An 18234-nucleotide genomic window follows, 5' to 3' on the forward strand; every position below is an offset into this window, starting at 1 on the left:
CTAGTGATGGTGACCCCTCCAATACTGACCCTGGAGGTACCCCACTAGTGACGGTGACCACTCCAATACTGACCCCTGAGGTACCCCACTAGTGACGGTGACCCCTCCAATACTGACCCCTGAGATACCCCACTAGTGACGGTGACCGCTCCAATACTGACCCCTGAGGTACCCCACTAGTGACGGTGACCCCTCCAGTACTGACCCCTGAGGTACCCCACTAGTGACGGTGACCGCTCCAATACTGACCCCTGAGATACCCCACTAGTGACGGTGACCCCCTTCAATACTGACCCCGGAGGTACCCCACTAGTGACAGTGACCCCTCCAATACTGACCCGGAGGTACCCCACTAGTGACAGTATCCCCTCCAATACTGTCCCCGGAGGTACCCCACTAGTGACAGTGACCCCTCCAATACTGACCCGGAGGTACCCCACTAGTGACAGTATCCCCTCCAATACTGTCCCCGGAGGTACCCCACTAGTGACGGTGACCGCTCCATTACTGACCCTTGAGGTACCCCACTAGTGACAGTGATCCCTCCAATACTGACCCCTGACATACCCCACTAGTGACGGTGACCCCTCCAATACTGACCTCTGAGGTACCCCACTAGTGACGGTGACCCCTCCAATACTGACCCTGGAGGTACCCCACTAGTGACAGCGATCCCTCCAATACTGACCCCGGAGGTACCCCACTAGTGACAGCGATCCCTCCAATACTGACCCCTGAGATACCCCACTAGTGACTGTGACCCCTCCAATACTGACCCTGGAGGTACCCCACTAGTGACGGTGACCGCTCCAATACTGACCCCTGAGGTACCCCACTAGTGACAGTGACCCCTCCAATACTGACCCCGGAGGTACCCCACTAGTGACAGCGATCCCTCCAATACTGACCCCTGAGATACCCCACTAGTGACGGTGACCCCTCCAATACTGTCCCCGGAGGTACCCCACTAGTGACGGTGACCGCTCCAATACTGACCCCTGAGGTACCCCACTAGTGACAGTGACCCCTCCAGTACTGACCCCTGAGGTACCCCACTAGTGACGGTGACCGCTCCAATACTGACCCCTGAGGTACCCCACTAGTGACGGTGACTGCTCCAATACTGACCCCTGAGATACCCCACTAGTGACGGTGACTGCTCCAATACTGACCCCTGAGGTACCCCACTAGTGACAGTGACCCCTCCAGTACTGACCCCTGAGGTACCCCACTAGTGACGGTGACCGCTCCAATACTGACCCCTGAGATACCCCACTAGTGACGGTGACTGCTCCAATACTGACCCCTGAGGTACCCCACTAGTGACGGTGACTGCTCCAATACTGACCCCTGAGGTACCCCACTAGTGACGGTGACCGCTCCAATACTGACCCCTGAGGTACCCCACTAGTGACGGTGACTGCTCCAATACTGACCCCTGAGATACCCCACTAGTGACGGTGACTGCTCCAATACTGACCCCTGAGGTAGCCCACTGGTGATGCATTAATTGATATACACAGGTAAGAGGTATCAGTAACAAGGGCCCCACATCTACTGTATGGCATTTGTTATGCTGGTCTCATGTGACAGATGAATCCCTGCACCCCCTCTGGCACCAGGTGTGACTGCGTTATGCCCCCTATTGAAGCACCCCTGCATGCACACTTCTTGGAGAGATGGTTGGTATGCCTCCCAACATTTGCCCAGCCCCAGGTCCATCCATGAGTGCCCAAAAAACAACTTTTATGCAAATATTCATAACCCTCTCCCACTTTGTGGCCCTTTTCGAGGAACAATCCCAGAGGTAGAGCTTGGAGAAAACCCTCCCCCCAAATCCAGTAGAAGTGTAACCCCTTGGGGACAAGGGACCATGGAACCCGGTCTTTTGGGCCCCATAGAAGCTGCACACAGGAGCACGGTTGTCCTATCTGACCCCCACCTGTATACTAATCCTCAGTGTGTGCGCAGAGGGTCAGTGTGACATTGTATCTTCTGCCATTAGATGATAGTTTGCAGACTGACATTACAGCGAGAGCAGAACGCGATAAATCAGATTATGTCATCGTGTTGCTTACATCACATCTATCACTTTGATTCATGAATCCCTCTGACTCCGTTTTGTAGGATGAGAAGCCAAGGATATGTCCTGCCGGGTGGAGCCTGCACCAGAAATCCTGCTATTACCTCAGTGCTCACCAGAAATCCACCTGGGAAGACGCAGAGCGCCGCTGTGCACAAACGTAAGGCGTCCCAGCACTATCAGTGCCCGGCATGGCAGCATTATTAGCCTCAGGACTGCAGTGCCAGGGGGCAGAAGGCTGCAGCCAACCAGATGGCAGCAGCAGAAGAGGAGTGTGCTGGTCTTGTGGGCAGCAGTGACCTGTCCACCTCATGCATACGACCGTAGTTATGTTCCGCATCCGAGCCGCAGTTTTTGCGGCTCGGATGCGGACCCATTCACTTCAATGGGGCCGCAAAAGATGCGGACAGCACTCTGTGTGCTGTCCGCATCTGTTGCTCCGTTCCGAGGCCCCTCAAAAAAATATAGCATGTCCTATTCTTGGCCGTTTTGCGGACAAGAATAGGCATGTCTACAATGGGCCGTTCCGTTCTGCAAATTGCGGAAGGCATGCGGGCGGCTTCCGTTTTTTGCGGATCCGCAGTTTGCGGACCGCAAAAAACAGCACGGTCATGTGCATGAGGCCTAATTAGTGAGGACAGCGCTGCATGTGAAGGGGCAGTGCCATGATGTGAGGAAAATAGAGACACATGGAGGAGCGCTGTGAACAGAGCAAGCAGCACAGAGTATTTCAGGAGAGGAGGGTGCTGATCCTGTGGGAGCCCACAGACTGAGAGGTATGCCCTCTGCAGTGCAGAGTATTTCAGAAGGGGAGCGCACTGATCTTGTGGGAGGTCATAGATTTATTGTTATATAGAAGGAGCTATGGTCATCAAGCAGCACAGAGTATTTCAGGAGAGGAGGGTGCTGATCCTGAGAGACTGAGAGGTATATAGCGGAAAGAGTGTTGCCTTCTGCAGTGCAGAGTATTTCAGAAGGGGAGCGCACTGATCTTGTGGGAGGTCATAGATTTATTGTTATATAGAAGGAGCTATGGCCATCAAGCAGCACAGAGTATTTCAGGATGGCGCTGATCTTCTCGGAGGTCACAGACTGGGAGTTATATAATACAAGGAACCTTGCCCCAGCAGAACAGAGTATTTCAGGGGAGTAGTGTGCTGATCTTGTGGGAGGCACAACTGAGAGTTATATAGTAGAAGGAGCGTTGCCCACTGCATAGCAGCACAGAGTATTTCAGGAGAGTAATGCACTGATCTTGGCACTACGTAGGCACAATATAGCACTACATGGCTCCTATTTGACAAAATTTGTGCCCTGAATGGCTCCATGTGGGCAATATAAGGCCTTCTCCGGGTGGTGTCCAGGGATTGTGGGCACAGTTTGGCTCTGTGCTGGCACACCATGATGCCAAGTTGGCACTGAATGGTTCTTTGTGTCACCACTGAGAGCTCTTTCTCATGAATTTGGGGCGCACAGGCAGAGATATATTGAAAGGAGCAGCAGCACAGAGGTGAAGGTTGTGTTTGCCTTGCAGGAAGCAGTGACCTGTCCACTCATATGATTACTAGTGGGGTGAGATTGTGGACTGCAGCCTAATACTCAGCTTTATGGATTTCAGGGACGGCAGCCACATAACCAGCGTGCCTTCAGAAGCGGCCATGAAGTGGCTCTGGAAGTTTGCAGACAAAAAGCCATTTTGGATTGGTAAGGCAGAGAATAAAGTCTTTAAAGGACTACAGAAACAAGGCTGCTTTCTTCCCAGAACAGCGCCACACCTGTGCACAGGCAGTGTATGGTATTGCAGCTCGGCTCCATTCTTGTCATAAGAGCCAAGCTGCAATACCAGACACAACCTGCAGACCGGTGTGGCGCTGTTTCCGTAACAAGCCAGCCATATTATATTTGTATCTCTTGCAGCCCTTGTAATACAGATTCGTTATTATTATGATGATATTTCACTATTCCGGTCTCCATTGCAGGGCTCAGACGTGCGGGGGATTCCTCTAGCTGGCAGTGGACGAACGGCCAACCTTGGACTCTCAGTAACTTTAAAAAGACTGAATCTCGTCTTCGTGAATCTGCAGAGAATTGTGTCCTGGTCGGGCGGAGGAGAGAATGGCAGATAAGCGGCTGCGGTCAGAGGCACCGCTACATCTGCTCTTTTCCCTTATAGGATTTCTCAACACGTGGAGGGTTTAAGACTTATGATCCATCCCTGAAGTGTCGTCTGGTCACACCGCACAATGCCTGCATTAAATGCAACCGCTCCTTGGTGCCTCGCGGAGGCGGAGGGCGGCTTTTATGCCCTTTTTATGGTAACACACAAATCTGCTCGATATAATGGAAATGCATCAATCCACTTGTGCTCTGCAGAAACAGCAAGCAAGGGCATAGGTACCATGTAGCAGCTATGGGGCCCCTGAGATGAGAGGGCCCAGTTCACTGCTACAAAGGGGGGTGGGGAGGACTACAAGAATTGGGACATCCAGTCCTAGGATGGTGGGGTGTGATCAAATGAGTCAGAAATGGAAGGGGGTCCACTTTTTATATTAACTATGGGCCCCTTGGGGCCCATATTTGTTCCTGATACTTATTCAGTTTTGTGATATTAAGCATTGTGTCTGTGGTTGACAACCAGTAAAACCACCATTAGGCTCCTTTCACACGGGCGTTGCGGATCGGGGCCGGATGCGTTCAGGGAAAATGGTGCGATTTTGATACTAAAACAAGTCAGTTTTCACTGCGATTACGTTCCATTTTGCGTTTTTTCCACCCGGGTGCAAAACATTGTAATGCATTTTGCACGCGCGTGAGAAAAACCGGCATGTTTGGTACCCAGACAGAAGTTCGGGCTTGGGATCGGTGTTCTGTAGATTGTATTATTTTCCCTTATAACATGGTTATAAGGGAAAATAATAGCATTCTGAATACAGAATGCTTAGTACAATAGCGCTGGAGGGGTTAAAAAAAATAAAATAATTTAACTCACCTTAATCCACTTGTTCGCGCAGCCCGGCTTCTCTCCTGTCTTCATCTTTGCTGTGTACAGGAAAAGGACCTTTGATGACGTCACTGCGCTCATCACATGGTCCATCACATTATCTTTTACCATGGTGATGGATCATGTGACGGGCCATGTGATGAGCGCAGTGACATCACCACGGGTCCTTTTCCTGCGCACAGCAAAGATGAAGACAGAAGAGATGCCGGCTGCGCGAACAAGTGGATTAAGGTGCGTTCAATTATTTTTTATTTATTTTTTTAACCCCTCCAGCCCTATTGTGCTATGCATTCTGTATTCAGAATGCTATTATTTTCCCTTATAACCATGTTATAAGGGGAAATAATACAATCTACAGAACACTGATCCCAAGCCCGAACATCTGTGAAGAAGTTCGGGTCTGGGTACCACAGTCATTTTTTTATCACGCGCGTGCAAAACACATTGCACCCGCGTGATAAAAAACTGAACAACGAAACGCAATTGCAGTCAAAACTGACTGCAATAGCGTACCTACTCGCGCGGGTTTGCCGCAACGCATCCGGACACGCTCGTGTGAAAGAGGCCTTACAGTACAGCTCAAGCTGGGATCGCCACACAGCTTTCCCAGTCTTCTGAATGGCCATGCTTCCTGATTATGAAGTCATATATCTCATATTTCGCTAAACAGCTGCATAACTAGGCCGATTGCAAAAGCGGGGCGACAACCAATACGGACACCATTACATCCGTGATATGGGATATCACACAGCTTTCCCAGTCTTCCCCATAGTGCTGCATGACTAGTAGCTTATGAAACCTGGGTGACAACTAATAAAGCAACCGGTATAAGTAAGAAAGGGGTTGTCAGATGGCTTCCCAGAATTCTAAGTGGCAATGGTTGCACTAGTGCATAACTAGGCTGTTAAGAAAAGCTCTAACGGCATCCATAGCGGTTGTCACCCAGCTTTCCCAGAAATAGATAATATAAATATTTTTTTAAGGATGTGACTCTTGTTACATTGTTACATTTTTCTTAGATTGTTGCAGCCAATCCACTTCCTGCTTCACTGTCCACTCGGCAATACGCAGGTTCTATGATATAATCAATGCCATTTCTACATATAATAAAAAGTAGATTCAGTTTCCGCCTGATTTTTTTGAATTATTTGGAATATCTTGGCCATTATTATTTTACGGAAGCAGATTTATTCCTGTAGATAAAGCTCAAAGAAAAAGGGGGTCAGTCAGCACATCCCAATGCGCAGGGGCACGCTGCCATGGCTAGAAACACAAAGAAAAAAAAACACAATGCAGCAGCGCTCTGCAAACCAAATAAGGTACAATAAAGCCATAGTAATAGAGAATATTCTGGGGCTAATGCTGCGCTTATTTTGTAAAATTGAGATTCTTGGCAAATACATTTTGCACAAAATAATTTGAGCCCGTCTGCCACGCGTCAAGGCGATCTCTGTAAGACGGGAACCTAACACTAAATGCTACCTGTTCTGTGCCATAACGGCTACCATAAAATTCAGAGAGTGTAGGTTCCACATGCATGCCCGGTCCACTCTGCTTTTTATCATTTTTGGTGCCAAAATAGCCTCCATTAAATTCAGGGGATGCAGGTACCAACATGCATGCTGAGCCCACCTTATACCTCTCCTGGTGCCAAATGGCCTCCAATGAATGCAATGAGAGCCCACTCTACACCTATCCAGTGAGTGCAGGGAGAGCAGGCTACAGCTTTAGGCCTCCTGCACACGACCGTTGTGTGCACCCGTGGCCGTTGTGCCGTTTTCCGCTTTTTTTCGCGGACCCATTGACTTTCAATGGGTCCGTGGAAAAATCGGAAAATGCACCGTTTTGCAGCCGCATCCGTGATCCGTGTTTCCTGGCCGTGAAAAAAATATGACCTGTCCTATTTTTTTCACGGCCAACGGTTCACGGACCCATTCAAGTCAATGGGTCTGTGAAAGAACACGGATGCACACAAGATTGGCATCCGTGTCCGTGATCCGTGGCCGTAGGTTAGTTTTTATACAGACGGATCCGAAGATCCGTCTGTATAAAAGCTTTTTCAAAGCTGAGTTTTCACCTCGTGAAAACTCAGAACCGACAGTATATTCTAACACAGAAGCGTTCCCATGGTGATGGGGACGCTTCTAGTTAGAATACACTACAAACTTTGTACAAGACTGCCCCCTGCTGCCTGGCAGCACCCGATCTCTTACAGGGGGCCGTGATCAGCACAATTAACCCCTTCAGGTGCGGCACCTGAAGGGGTTAATTGTGCTGATCACGGCCCCCTGTAAGAGATCAGGGCTGCCAGGCAGCAGGGGGCAGACCCCCCCCCTCCCCAGTTTGAATATCATTGGTGGCCAGTGCGGCCCCCCCCCCCTCCCTCTATTGTAATTATTCGTTGGTGGCCAGTGTGCGCCCCCCCCCCTCCCTCCCTCTATTGTAATAATTCGTTGGTGGCACAGTGTGCGCCCCCCATCGGCCCCCCCTCCCTCTATAGCATTAACAACATTGGTGGCCAGTGTGCGGACTCCCATCTTCCCCCCCCCCCCCCCCATCATTGGTGGCAGCGGAGTTCCGATCGGAGTCCCAGTTTAATCGCTGGGGCTCCGATCGGTAACCATGGCAACCAGGACGCTGGTTGCCATGGTTACTTAGCAATAGTACAATAGTAGAAGATTCATACTTACCGGCTGCTGCGATGTTCGTGTCCGGCCGGGAGCTCCACCTACTGGTAAGTGTCATTGCTAAATGAACTGTCACTTACCAGTAGGGGGAGCTCCCGGCCGGAAGCAGACATCGCAGCTCCCAGGTAAGTATGAATCTTTTACTATTGTACTATTGCTAGTAACCCGCTGCCACCAATGATCGGGGGGGGGGGGGAACATGGGAGTCCGCACACTGGCCACCAATGTTGTTAATGCTATAGAGGGAGGGGGGCCAATGGGGGGGCGCACACTGTGCCACCAACGATTACAATAGAGGGAGGAAGGGGGGGGGGCACACTGTGCCACCAACGAATTATTACAATAGAGGGAGGAAGGGGGGGGGGCGGGGGGGCGCACACTGTGCCACCAAGGAATTATTACAATAGAGGGAGGAAGGGGGGGGGGGGGCGGGGGGGCGCACACTGTGCCACCAAGGAATTATTACAATAGAGGGAGGAAGGGGGGGGGCCGCACTGGCCACCAATGATATTCAAACTGGGGAGGGGGGAGGGGGGGGGGTCTGCCCCCTGCTGCCTGGCAGCCCTGATCTCTTACAGGGGGATATGATAGCACAATTAACCCCTTCAGGTGCGGCACCTGAAGGGTTAATTGTGCTGATCACAGCCCCCTGTAAGAGATCGGATGCTGCTAGGCAGCAGGGGGCAGTCATGTACACAGTTTGTAGTATATTCTAACTAGAAGCGTCCCCATCACCATGGGAACGCCTCTGTGTTAGAATATACTGTCGGAAATGAGGTTTCACGATCTAACTCATATCCGACAGTATATTCTAACATAGAGGCGTTCCCATGGTGATGGGGACGCTTCAAGTTAAAATATACCATCGGATTGAAGAAAACTCCGATCCGATGGTATAGGGACTCCAGACTTTACATTGAAAGTCAATGGGGACGGATCCGTTTGAAATGGCACCATATTGTGTCAACGTCAAACGGATCCGTCCCCATTGACTTGCATTGTAATTCAGGACGGATCCGTTTGGCTCCGCACGGCCAGGCGGACACCAAAAAGACTTTTTTTTCATGTCCGTGGATCCTCCAAAAATCAAGGAAGACCCACGGACGAAAAAACGGTCACGGATCACGGAAAAACGGGACCCGTTTTTGCGGACCGCAAAAAAATACGTTCGTGTGCAGGAGGCCTTAGGCCTATTGCACACGGACGTTTTTTTTTCCGTTTACTGGACGTTTTTTGCGTTCCGTATACGGTCCGTATACGGAACCATTCATTTCAATGGGTCCGCAAAAAAAAACCGGAATGTACTCCGTATGCATTCCGTTTCCGTATTTCCGTTTTTCCGTTCCGTTTTAACATAGAACATGTCCTATTATTGCCCGCAAATCACAGTCCGTTGCTCCATTCAAGTCAATGGGTCCGCAAAAAAATGGAACACATATGGAAATGCATCCGTATGTCTTCCGTTTCCGTTCCGTTTTTTGCTGAACCATCTATTGAAAATATTATGCCCAGCCCAATTTTATCTATGTAACTACTGTATACTGTATATGCCATACGGAAAAACGGAACGGAAAAACGGAACAGAAACGGAAACACAACGGAAACAAAAAATGGAACAACGGATCCGTGAAAAACAGATCGCAAAACACTGAAAAAGCCATACGGTCGTGTGCAATAGGCCTAAGGCATCTTGCACACCAACGTTTTTTGTTTCCATTCAGTTTTTTTTTTGTTCCGTTTGGGGTTCGTATGTGGAACCATTCACTTGCCCGCAAATCACGTTCGATGGCTCCATTCAAGTCAATAGTTCTGCAAAAAAAACGGAATGCATACGGAATGCATCCGTATGTCTTCCGTATCCGTTTTTGCGGAGCCATCTATTGTTGTGCCCAATTTTTTTCTATACTTACTGTTTAAACCTTATTGTATGCTTCCGTTTCCGTTTGCGATCTGCAAAAAACGGAACACAAAGTGAAACCAAATGGAAAAACGTAACGGAAACAGAAACACTACTGAAACAAAAAAATGGAAAAACGGATCCGTTTAAAATGGACCGCAAAACCATATGGTCGTGTGCAAGAGGCCTTATACTTAGGCTTCGTTCACATCACCGTTCAGCCTTTCCGTTCTCCTGCTCCGTTTCAAAACAGGAGAACAGAGACGCATTCGGCACATAACTGACGCCTTTGGACCCCATAGACTATAATGGGGTCCATTTGGTTTCCGCTCAGATGATTTTGTCTCCGGTCCAAAATCATCATCTGAGCGGAAACTTAACGGACCCTATTATAGTCTATGGGGTCAAAAGGCGTCAGTTATGTGCCGAATGCGTCTCTGTTCTCCTGTTTTGAAACGGAGCAGGAGAACGGAAAGGCTGAACGGTGATGTGAACGAAGCCTTAAGCCTCTTTCACACAACCGTATGGCTATTTCAGTGTTTTGCGGTCCGTTTTTCACGGATCCGTTGTTCTGTTTTTTTGTTTCCGTTGTGTTTCCGTTTTTCCGGTTGGTTTTTCCGTATGGCATATACAGTATACAGTAATTACATAGAACAAATTGAGCTGGGCATAACATTTTCAATAGATGGTTCCGCAAAAACGGAATGGATACGGAAGACATACGGATGCATTTCCGTATGCATTCCGTTTTTTTTGCGGACCCATTGACTTTAATGGAGCCACGGAACGTGATTTGCAGCCAAATATAAGACATGTTCTATCTTTGCACGGAACGGAGATACAGAAACACGGAAACGGAATGCATACGGAGTACATTCTGGGTTTTTTTGCAGACCCATTGAAATTAATGGTTTCGTATACGGACCGCATATGGAACGCAAAAAACGGCCCGCAAAATGGAAAAAAATAACTGTAGTGTGAAAGAAGCCTAAATCAGCCTATGGGGCAGACAGGCTGGTCAGGGGTGCAAGACTAAATGAAGTCAGCCACAACTCCAGTACAAACTGCAAAGAAAAAGGGGGTCAGTCAGTACATCCCAATAGGTATAGAGTGGACTCTCATTGCATTCATTGGAGGCCATTTGGCACCAGGAGAGGTATAAGGTGGGCTCAGCATGCATGTTGGTACTTGCATCCCCTGAATTTAATGGAGGCTATTTTGATAAAAAGCAGAGTGGACCGGGCATGCATGTGGAACCTACACTCTCTGAATTTTATGGTGGTCGTTATGGCACAGAACAGGTAGCATTTAGTGTTAGGTTCCCGTCTTACAGAGATCGCCTTGACGTGTGGCAGACGGGCCCAAATAATTTTGTGCAAAATGTATTTGCCAAGAATCTCAATTTTACAAAATAAGCGCAGCATTAGCCCCAGAATATTCTCTATTACTATGGCATTATTGTACTTTATTTGGTTTGCAGAGCGCTGCTGCATTGTGTTTGGTTGTTTTTTCTTTGTAGATAAAGCTCAGCCATTATATAATGAAATGTTACCATTTTAACATTGATGTGTCTTTTAGTTTCTCATCATTTTTAAAATCTCTGCTTGCAGTCAGTGAATGGGAACCTTCCAGGTTATATCCGGTGGCTGAACACCTGAACAAATGTAATGCTTCTCAAAGCTGAGAGTTTGTTACAGTTGTATCCAGTCTGGACAATCCTCTGTGAGGTAAACAGCCAGACTGATACATTGTATCAAACAGCAGAGAGGGAGAGTGGGGGAAGTTGTGTTCCTGTGTTATGTACATCTTGGACTTAATGTTCTAGAGTGTTCTAGTTTGTAATCACAGGCAACAAGCCAAGACAGATGTACTCTTGGTTCCCCACAAAGGCCACTTGCACACAAACTTATTTTCTTTCCGTTTCAGTTCTGTTTTCTTTGCAGCCCATATGCGGAACCATTCACTTCAATGGGTCCGCAAAAAAAAAAAAAAAATGGAAATGTCCACAAGTCCGTTCTGCAAAAAAATAGAATGTGTCCTATTCTTCTCTGTTTTGCGGTCAAGGACAGGCATTGTTACAATGGATCCGCAAAAAAAACAGATGCAACATGGATGTCACATGGATGTCATCAGTTTTTTTGAGGATCCATGTTTTGTGGACCGCAAAATAGATACGATCACATGCATGAGCTCTAATTCTGAACTTACCTGTACTGTGCACTCTACAGACAGAAACTGGTAAAACTAGTGAAGTCTTAGGTCTCTTGCACACAAACGTGTTCGCCCCGTGGCGCAATGCACGAACACCCACTGTGGGGCAGCCGCAGCGGATAGCGGACCCATTCACTTTAATAAGTCCGCGATCCGGCCGTTCTGCAAAAATATAGGACGTGTTTTATCTTTTTGCGGGACGAAACCCCACGGAAGCACTCAGTAGTGCTTCCGTAGGGTTCCGTTCTGTGCTTCCGTTACGCATCTCCGGATTTGCGGACCCATTGAAGTGAATGGGTCCGCATCCGTGATGCAGAATGCACACGGAACGGTGCCCGTGTATTGCGGATCCATGTGTGCAAGAGGCCTTAGAAGAGGAATGGTCACCTCTCCTGTTTTAGAAATTACTTGCATTCCCTATGGAATAAAAAAATCGGGAGCATCTTTCCATATAACTCTAGGTTGCGATGTATCTCTATTATTCCTTCTGGAATTTTATAAATGCATTGCCTGCAATAAAGGTCGATCTGGGTGTCACCAGTGCGGGATCTGACGCTGGTAGCACTGACTGGATAAAACCCATCTGCACCTTCATTGCTGGTAATTCCTTCATAGCTTCTAGCAGTAATAATATGGGAACAGCACAACATAGAGTCATAAGAAGAGATGCCCCAGAATGGTTATCACATGGGGAATGCAAGTAGTTACTAAAACAGACAGATGTCAGTGGGGATTACAGGTTCTATCTAAAGCCATATTCTTACTAGCCCCCCCCCAAACCCAGCGGGACCAGCTGCAGCCTCTGCCTCACCTGTGGCCCCGCAGCTCCTGGACCCTGATGCAGAACCGTCCCCATTCATCTATCACATGCCGTATAGAGTACTGCTGTGCACATGGGCTATTGGGCCCCTCAGGTTCCAGGGCCAGAGCAATCCCTGCCTCAGTGAAAATAACTGCTTACACAACACACTATATAAAGCGTCCATTCTGCGGACTGTGCGGCGTCCTCGCTGAGCAGGTTTTCAGGGAGAACTATACGCTTTTCATTATGCATTCATCAGAGGACGGTATGCAGCTCCTCAAAAGTGGTGACAATGCAGATTTATGCCTGGTGCATTAGAAAAGGTCACCGGCAGCGAGATCTCATCGTCCTGACTTAATGTATTCGCGGAGTTGGCGCTCGCGCGGCGGATATTGTATTGTCTAATCAGTGCATTTAATGTAATTATATGACAAGCATGGGGGGGGGGGGGAGGCGGCGAATTTTAATAGCGGCTTCAGGTGCAAGGAACATCTCGTCTGCAACCGGAATTCTCATCTGTCAGATCCGTGCGTTATCTTATCCGTCACCTGGTAAAGAGGGCGGGGCCGAGACAAAAAGGCGCCTGGAACAAAAGGAATTGGCGCTAAGGTAGAAAATTACCACTGAATTCATGTCCTTGACTCGTCCTCTTCCGTGACGTTTGCCGACTTAAATCTGGTTCAGAAAAAGCTGTGGCCGCCCTTGCAGATCCAATGGGGCTGACACTCAGCTTTCCCAGCATACTGAACGACAATGCTGGACCCTAGGAAAGGTGAGTGACAACTATTAGGTCACCATTACGACTGCAGATCCAATGGGGCTGACACCCAGCTTTCCCAGCATACTGAACGACAATGCTGGACCCTAGGAAAGGTGAGTGACAACTATTAGGTCACCATTACGACTGTGAAAGGGCTGACACCCAGCTTTCCCAGTCTTCTGAGCGTCCATGCCGCTGGCGCATGCAGCTACATATCACTGCTTCCATAGAATGGCACAGAAATAGTACGATTTGGGAAAGCTGGGTGAGAATGGATCTTGTCGCTTGGAGTTGTCAGTCATCCAGCTTTCCAAGCTCCTGAATGGCAGAGCTGCCTGGCTGTGCGGTTATATATGAGAGTCTGAATAATTTGGCATATGTGCCATTCAGGTGTCTGGGAAAGCTGGGTGAGAATGGATCTTGCGGACAGCTGTCAATCACCCAGCTTTCCGGGCTCCTGAACGGCAGAGCTGCCTGGCTGTGCGGTGATATATGATATACGATATAGCTATATATGTGCCATTCTGGTAAAGCTCATGTGAAAGCTGTAATGTTGACTACGTTGGTTGTCACCCAACTTTCCCAGGATCATAAAGTGAAAGAATCTGTTGAAATATCTTTTGCAAACAAAATGTCTTCTTCATTACAGGGCGCTGTATGATCATCTGTGCCCCCCTGGCGCCTCCACTTAAGCCCATAATACCCCTATAATTTACCGTCCCCCCGACTCTGATACAATATGAAAAAAGTGACAAAATTCCGATTCCTCGCCTCCGTCCATCGCGTTATAGAATTCTGAAAAGGTCAAATCTTCTTCGTATCACGCGTCATAATCCCAAATCCTGGGAATTATCGTCCGGGGAGTCATAGAAACCCCTATTTCTGAAGATGCTCTTTTACTATCATTCAGCAATAGATGGCGGCATCATTTTTTTACACCAAGCGATAAATCTGAGGTTCTGGGTGTAATTGGCATCACAGGAGGGTCACACTCTTAAAGGGACAGTTTCAGTTTTAAGGCACAGGGCAGAGAGGAGGCGGGGTTATCTGGGGGGCGCTGATGATGTCACCGCCTGGCTCCAAGCTGACTGTGTAAAGCATCTCTCCTGATGTGAAGAGGGAAGGGCATAAATTGGCATATATCGGGTGAAACCATACTGTATATTGTCTCCACGTGGCACAGCTGATGATGTCACTGCCCCCCTAATGTACCAAACCTGTAAATCCATGACATGGTCGTATGAACCCCTTACACTGCCTCTAAGGCTATGAAGCCGGGATAGTTTTACATGAGGAATAATTGTGTCCCTGGAGGCGCAGGGAACATAACAGTTAGTGATTTTCTAAAATATTTTGGTAAAATAATTTGGTGACCAATAAAATAAGTCCCTGTGGCCATTGAGTTTAGTAACACCCCAGGTGGCCCAGAGGGTCTGATACTGTCCCTGGTGTCCAGGGGATTCATTATGTCTATGCTGCTGAGTGAAAAGTCGGTCTAATATATAAAGCTGAGTGTATGTGTGTCCGCTAAAGGAATCCGCACCGTCGCATTTACAATCATGACATTCGGCACACAGGTACATCAGGTGTCCGGGAAGGTTTTAGACCGGGTCTCAGCTCTCTAGCACATACCGTTCCTGAGATATTCCCAAAAAAGACATTAGCCAATAGAAGCCTGCCATACACATGGTCACATGACCCTTATCAGCCAATAGAAGCCTGCCATACACATGGTCACATGTCCCTTATCAGCCAATAGAAGCCTGCCATACACATGGTCACATGTCCCTTATCAGCCAATAGAAGCTCGCAGGCCCTTAGTCTCCACAGACACACAGTTTTACACCAGGTTTCCATAACAACCCCGCCATTTTTCATCACTGCTGTAGGTCAGCTTTAAAGGGGCAGGGCGCTGTGTATGACACTGCTAAGGGAGCGGAGTGCTGTGGAGGTCACAGTTCAGGGGGCAGGTGGGGTGGCCATTCAGGCCACCCTCAAAAGACAGACTTAAAAACCCCGCCCCCAGGTCCAGCTAAGCCACGCCCAACCCGGTTAGGCAACGTCCCCTCCCACTCCGCAGCCGACGGGGATTGAAAATATGAAGGTAAAAATCAACTTCCGTCAGCTGCAGGGGTGGGAAGGAGGGTGACTTTCTCCCTGCAGCTCACGCTTAGACAGCACAGTGCTGCTGTCTGAGAGTGAGCTGTTCAAAGGGACATCCCTGTGTCCGTCCAGGCCCTGCACCGGAGGGGGGACAGGGAGTCTGAAAGCCGGACTGTCCGGCCTAAAACCGGACCTCTGGCCACCCTAGGGGCGGCTGCTGTGGAGGTCACTGTTAAGGGGGCGGGGTGTTGTGGAGGGCACATTTTAAGGGAACAGAGCTCTGTGGAGGTCACTGTTAAGGGGGCGGGCTATTGTGGAAATCACTGATAACGAGACGGGGTACTGTGGAGGTCACTAATAAAAGGGCTGCCGCTGTGGAGGTCACTGTTAATGGGGGAGGGGTGCAGTAGATGTCACTGTTATGGGGGATACTGTCGATATCTATATAACAACACACACAATGAAATAGATGAAATATACCCGCGTGAAGCCGGGTCCTTCTGCTTGTTTACTATAAATCCTGGTGGCTTATGGGTTTGATTATATCCCAATGTCCCAGTATAATTAATAATATTCCTGGTATCCCAGTGGAATTATAAGAAGTATAATTATTTCTTAAATAATTATATTTTCCCTGCCTTCTGCATTTTATATTCCAAGAAGTTTATGTTTTACACTATAAAAGTCTATTAAATGAGATACAGTCAAAGACAACCACACCGTACTACAACTCCCATCATGTAAATGACTAAGATTCCAAAAGAACAGACTGGAGAGAACTGTTGGGATTACATTTATGTCAAATCCATTGACTCTGGTGCCATCTAGAGGCAGAAACCAGAATGACCATTCAGAACTCAATATTCTGCATTTACAACCCTGAGGATATTTTTAATTGTGCAAATTGTGTTTTTGTTGGACTGGACCTCATATTAAATTAACATTAATTGTATTAAAATATTTTTATATCTTCCCATACCCTATAGGTGTCACTTCCAGGCTGTCACAGAGAGCTAAGCGAATGTAGCCTTAGCGTGTATGTCATGTGTGTGCCCGCACCCCCTTCTTTACCTGTCTATGTAGGAATGAAAGGCACAGAAAGGTCTGTGTAAGCAGGTGGGTTGATGAGGAAATACAATCTCACAACTTCCAAAATGGCTTCCTTAAAGGGGTGGTCCAGGATCGGAAAAGCATAACTGTGTTCTTTAAAAAAAATAAAAAAAAGAACAGCTCCAGCCAATAGGTTGTGCTTGGTATTTCATCTCAGTCCTAGTCACTTCAATGGAACTGAGCTGCAATACCAGACACAACCTACGGACAGGTGTGGTGCTGTTGCAATGTTTTTCTTACTAACAGCTGCTCTGCAGCACAAACTGCAGCTAAGAAACATGAAATAATGTGCAGACAGAGAACAGGAGCTCCCCTGATTACATGGAAGTTTAGTTTTTGTTTCATGTTCTGATTATCTTCTTGCCAAGACTCATTAGTCACTGACATGACACAAGACACACCTGAAGAATAAACACAGCCGCGGCAGCCATTGTGGTCACGGCACATATATATATATATATAGGAGCCAGACGTTCTCCAGCCTGGCCTTGTGTTTGCCGCCAGCACCCTAGTAACAAGAAGTGGAGCCGGCACTTAAAGAGACAGGATCTCAGAGACGTTTCTAAGCAATTTAGGAATATATGGGAATACTCGATTATCCACTGCAGCTTTAAGAGAAACCGGGGATCATAGGACTGGAGCTTCACTGGATAAACCACCTGAGAGGTAGGAAAGACTATAAAAATCTAAAAAAGTCATTTATGGGACATCACTATTACTTGCTCCACTCTAGAGGACCCACAATGTCTGTGCATTACATAGTCAGCCCATTGATTTCAATCAGTACAGTGCAATTCTGCATTTCCCCTGTGGAGGCACCGCAGGAGAATTTAACACTTATTGCCAGGTGTTCACTCAGATCATGCTGATTACTGGGGGTTTGAACAGCGAAAAACCCACGGTCACTTATTGTTGGGGGTCCTCTTCATGCAGAGAGACCTTTAAAGAGAATCTGTCGGCAGGAAATTCCCTGTTACACCAGGCTCAATGTCTCGCAGGGCTAGCGCTGCTGAATAGAAAGATACTTTTCACTTCAGCTTCTTTCACCTCTGCATTTTTCTTTACGTTTTTGAGATCTGGCAGAGGGTCTCCAAACTGGAGGAAAACGCTTCACTTTTGTCACCATTCATTGTTGATGGGGATAAAACTGAACAAACCGGAACGGAGTGCCCCAGAATGCATTGCTTTCCGATTTGTTGCGTTCCCATGCTGGACACAAAATTGCAGAAAGCAACGTTTTTGTGTGCGGCATGGGAATTTGAACAAGCCGTATCCGGCACTGAAAACCATGTAGGTCAATGGTGCCGGATCCGATTTTTTTTTTCAGACACAAAAAATTGGATCCAGTGCCCGTTGACTTACATTGAGTTTCTTGTTAATTTTCAATATAATACAACCAGATCCATTCTGAACGGATGCAGCCGGTTGCATTATTCAAATGGATGCATTTTTGCTGTCCGGTTTTGAGATCCGGCATGGGATATCTTGCACATGAACGCTCGCGCCCCGTGGCCGTGCTGCGGCCCGCAATGCACGAACACCCACCGTGGGGCAGCCGCAGCGGATCGCGGATCACTTTA

The 18234-nt window shown here is 48.0% G+C and overlaps 1 protein-coding gene across 2 annotated transcripts in view; it reads left to right on the forward strand.

Moving 5' to 3' along the window:
• LOC120979517 (FRAS1-related extracellular matrix protein 1-like) overlaps window positions 1-16737 on the forward strand; it is a 221425-nt gene extending 204688 nt beyond the window's left edge. The window contains exons 33-37 of one of the 2 annotated variants that reach the window (XR_005774308.1): window positions 2128-2243; window positions 3702-3787; window positions 4063-4520; window positions 7094-7097; window positions 16725-16737. Coding sequence is in view for 1 of the 2 variants with exons in the window: in XM_040408315.1 (XP_040264249.1) it covers window positions 2128-2243; window positions 3702-3787; window positions 4063-4256 (396 nt within the window). In the remaining variant the exon portion in view is untranslated. Of the gene's footprint in view, window positions 1-2127; window positions 2244-3701; window positions 3788-4062; window positions 4730-7093; window positions 7098-16724 lie in introns of those variants that run through there. The other variant, XM_040408315.1, reaches the window with a different exon arrangement.
• Window positions 16738-18234: the final 1497 nt, after the last annotated feature.

Source organism: Bufo bufo, chromosome 9 (genome assembly GCF_905171765.1).
Source record: "Bufo bufo chromosome 9, aBufBuf1.1, whole genome shotgun sequence".
Taxonomy (NCBI): Eukaryota; Metazoa; Chordata; class Amphibia; order Anura; family Bufonidae; genus Bufo; species Bufo bufo.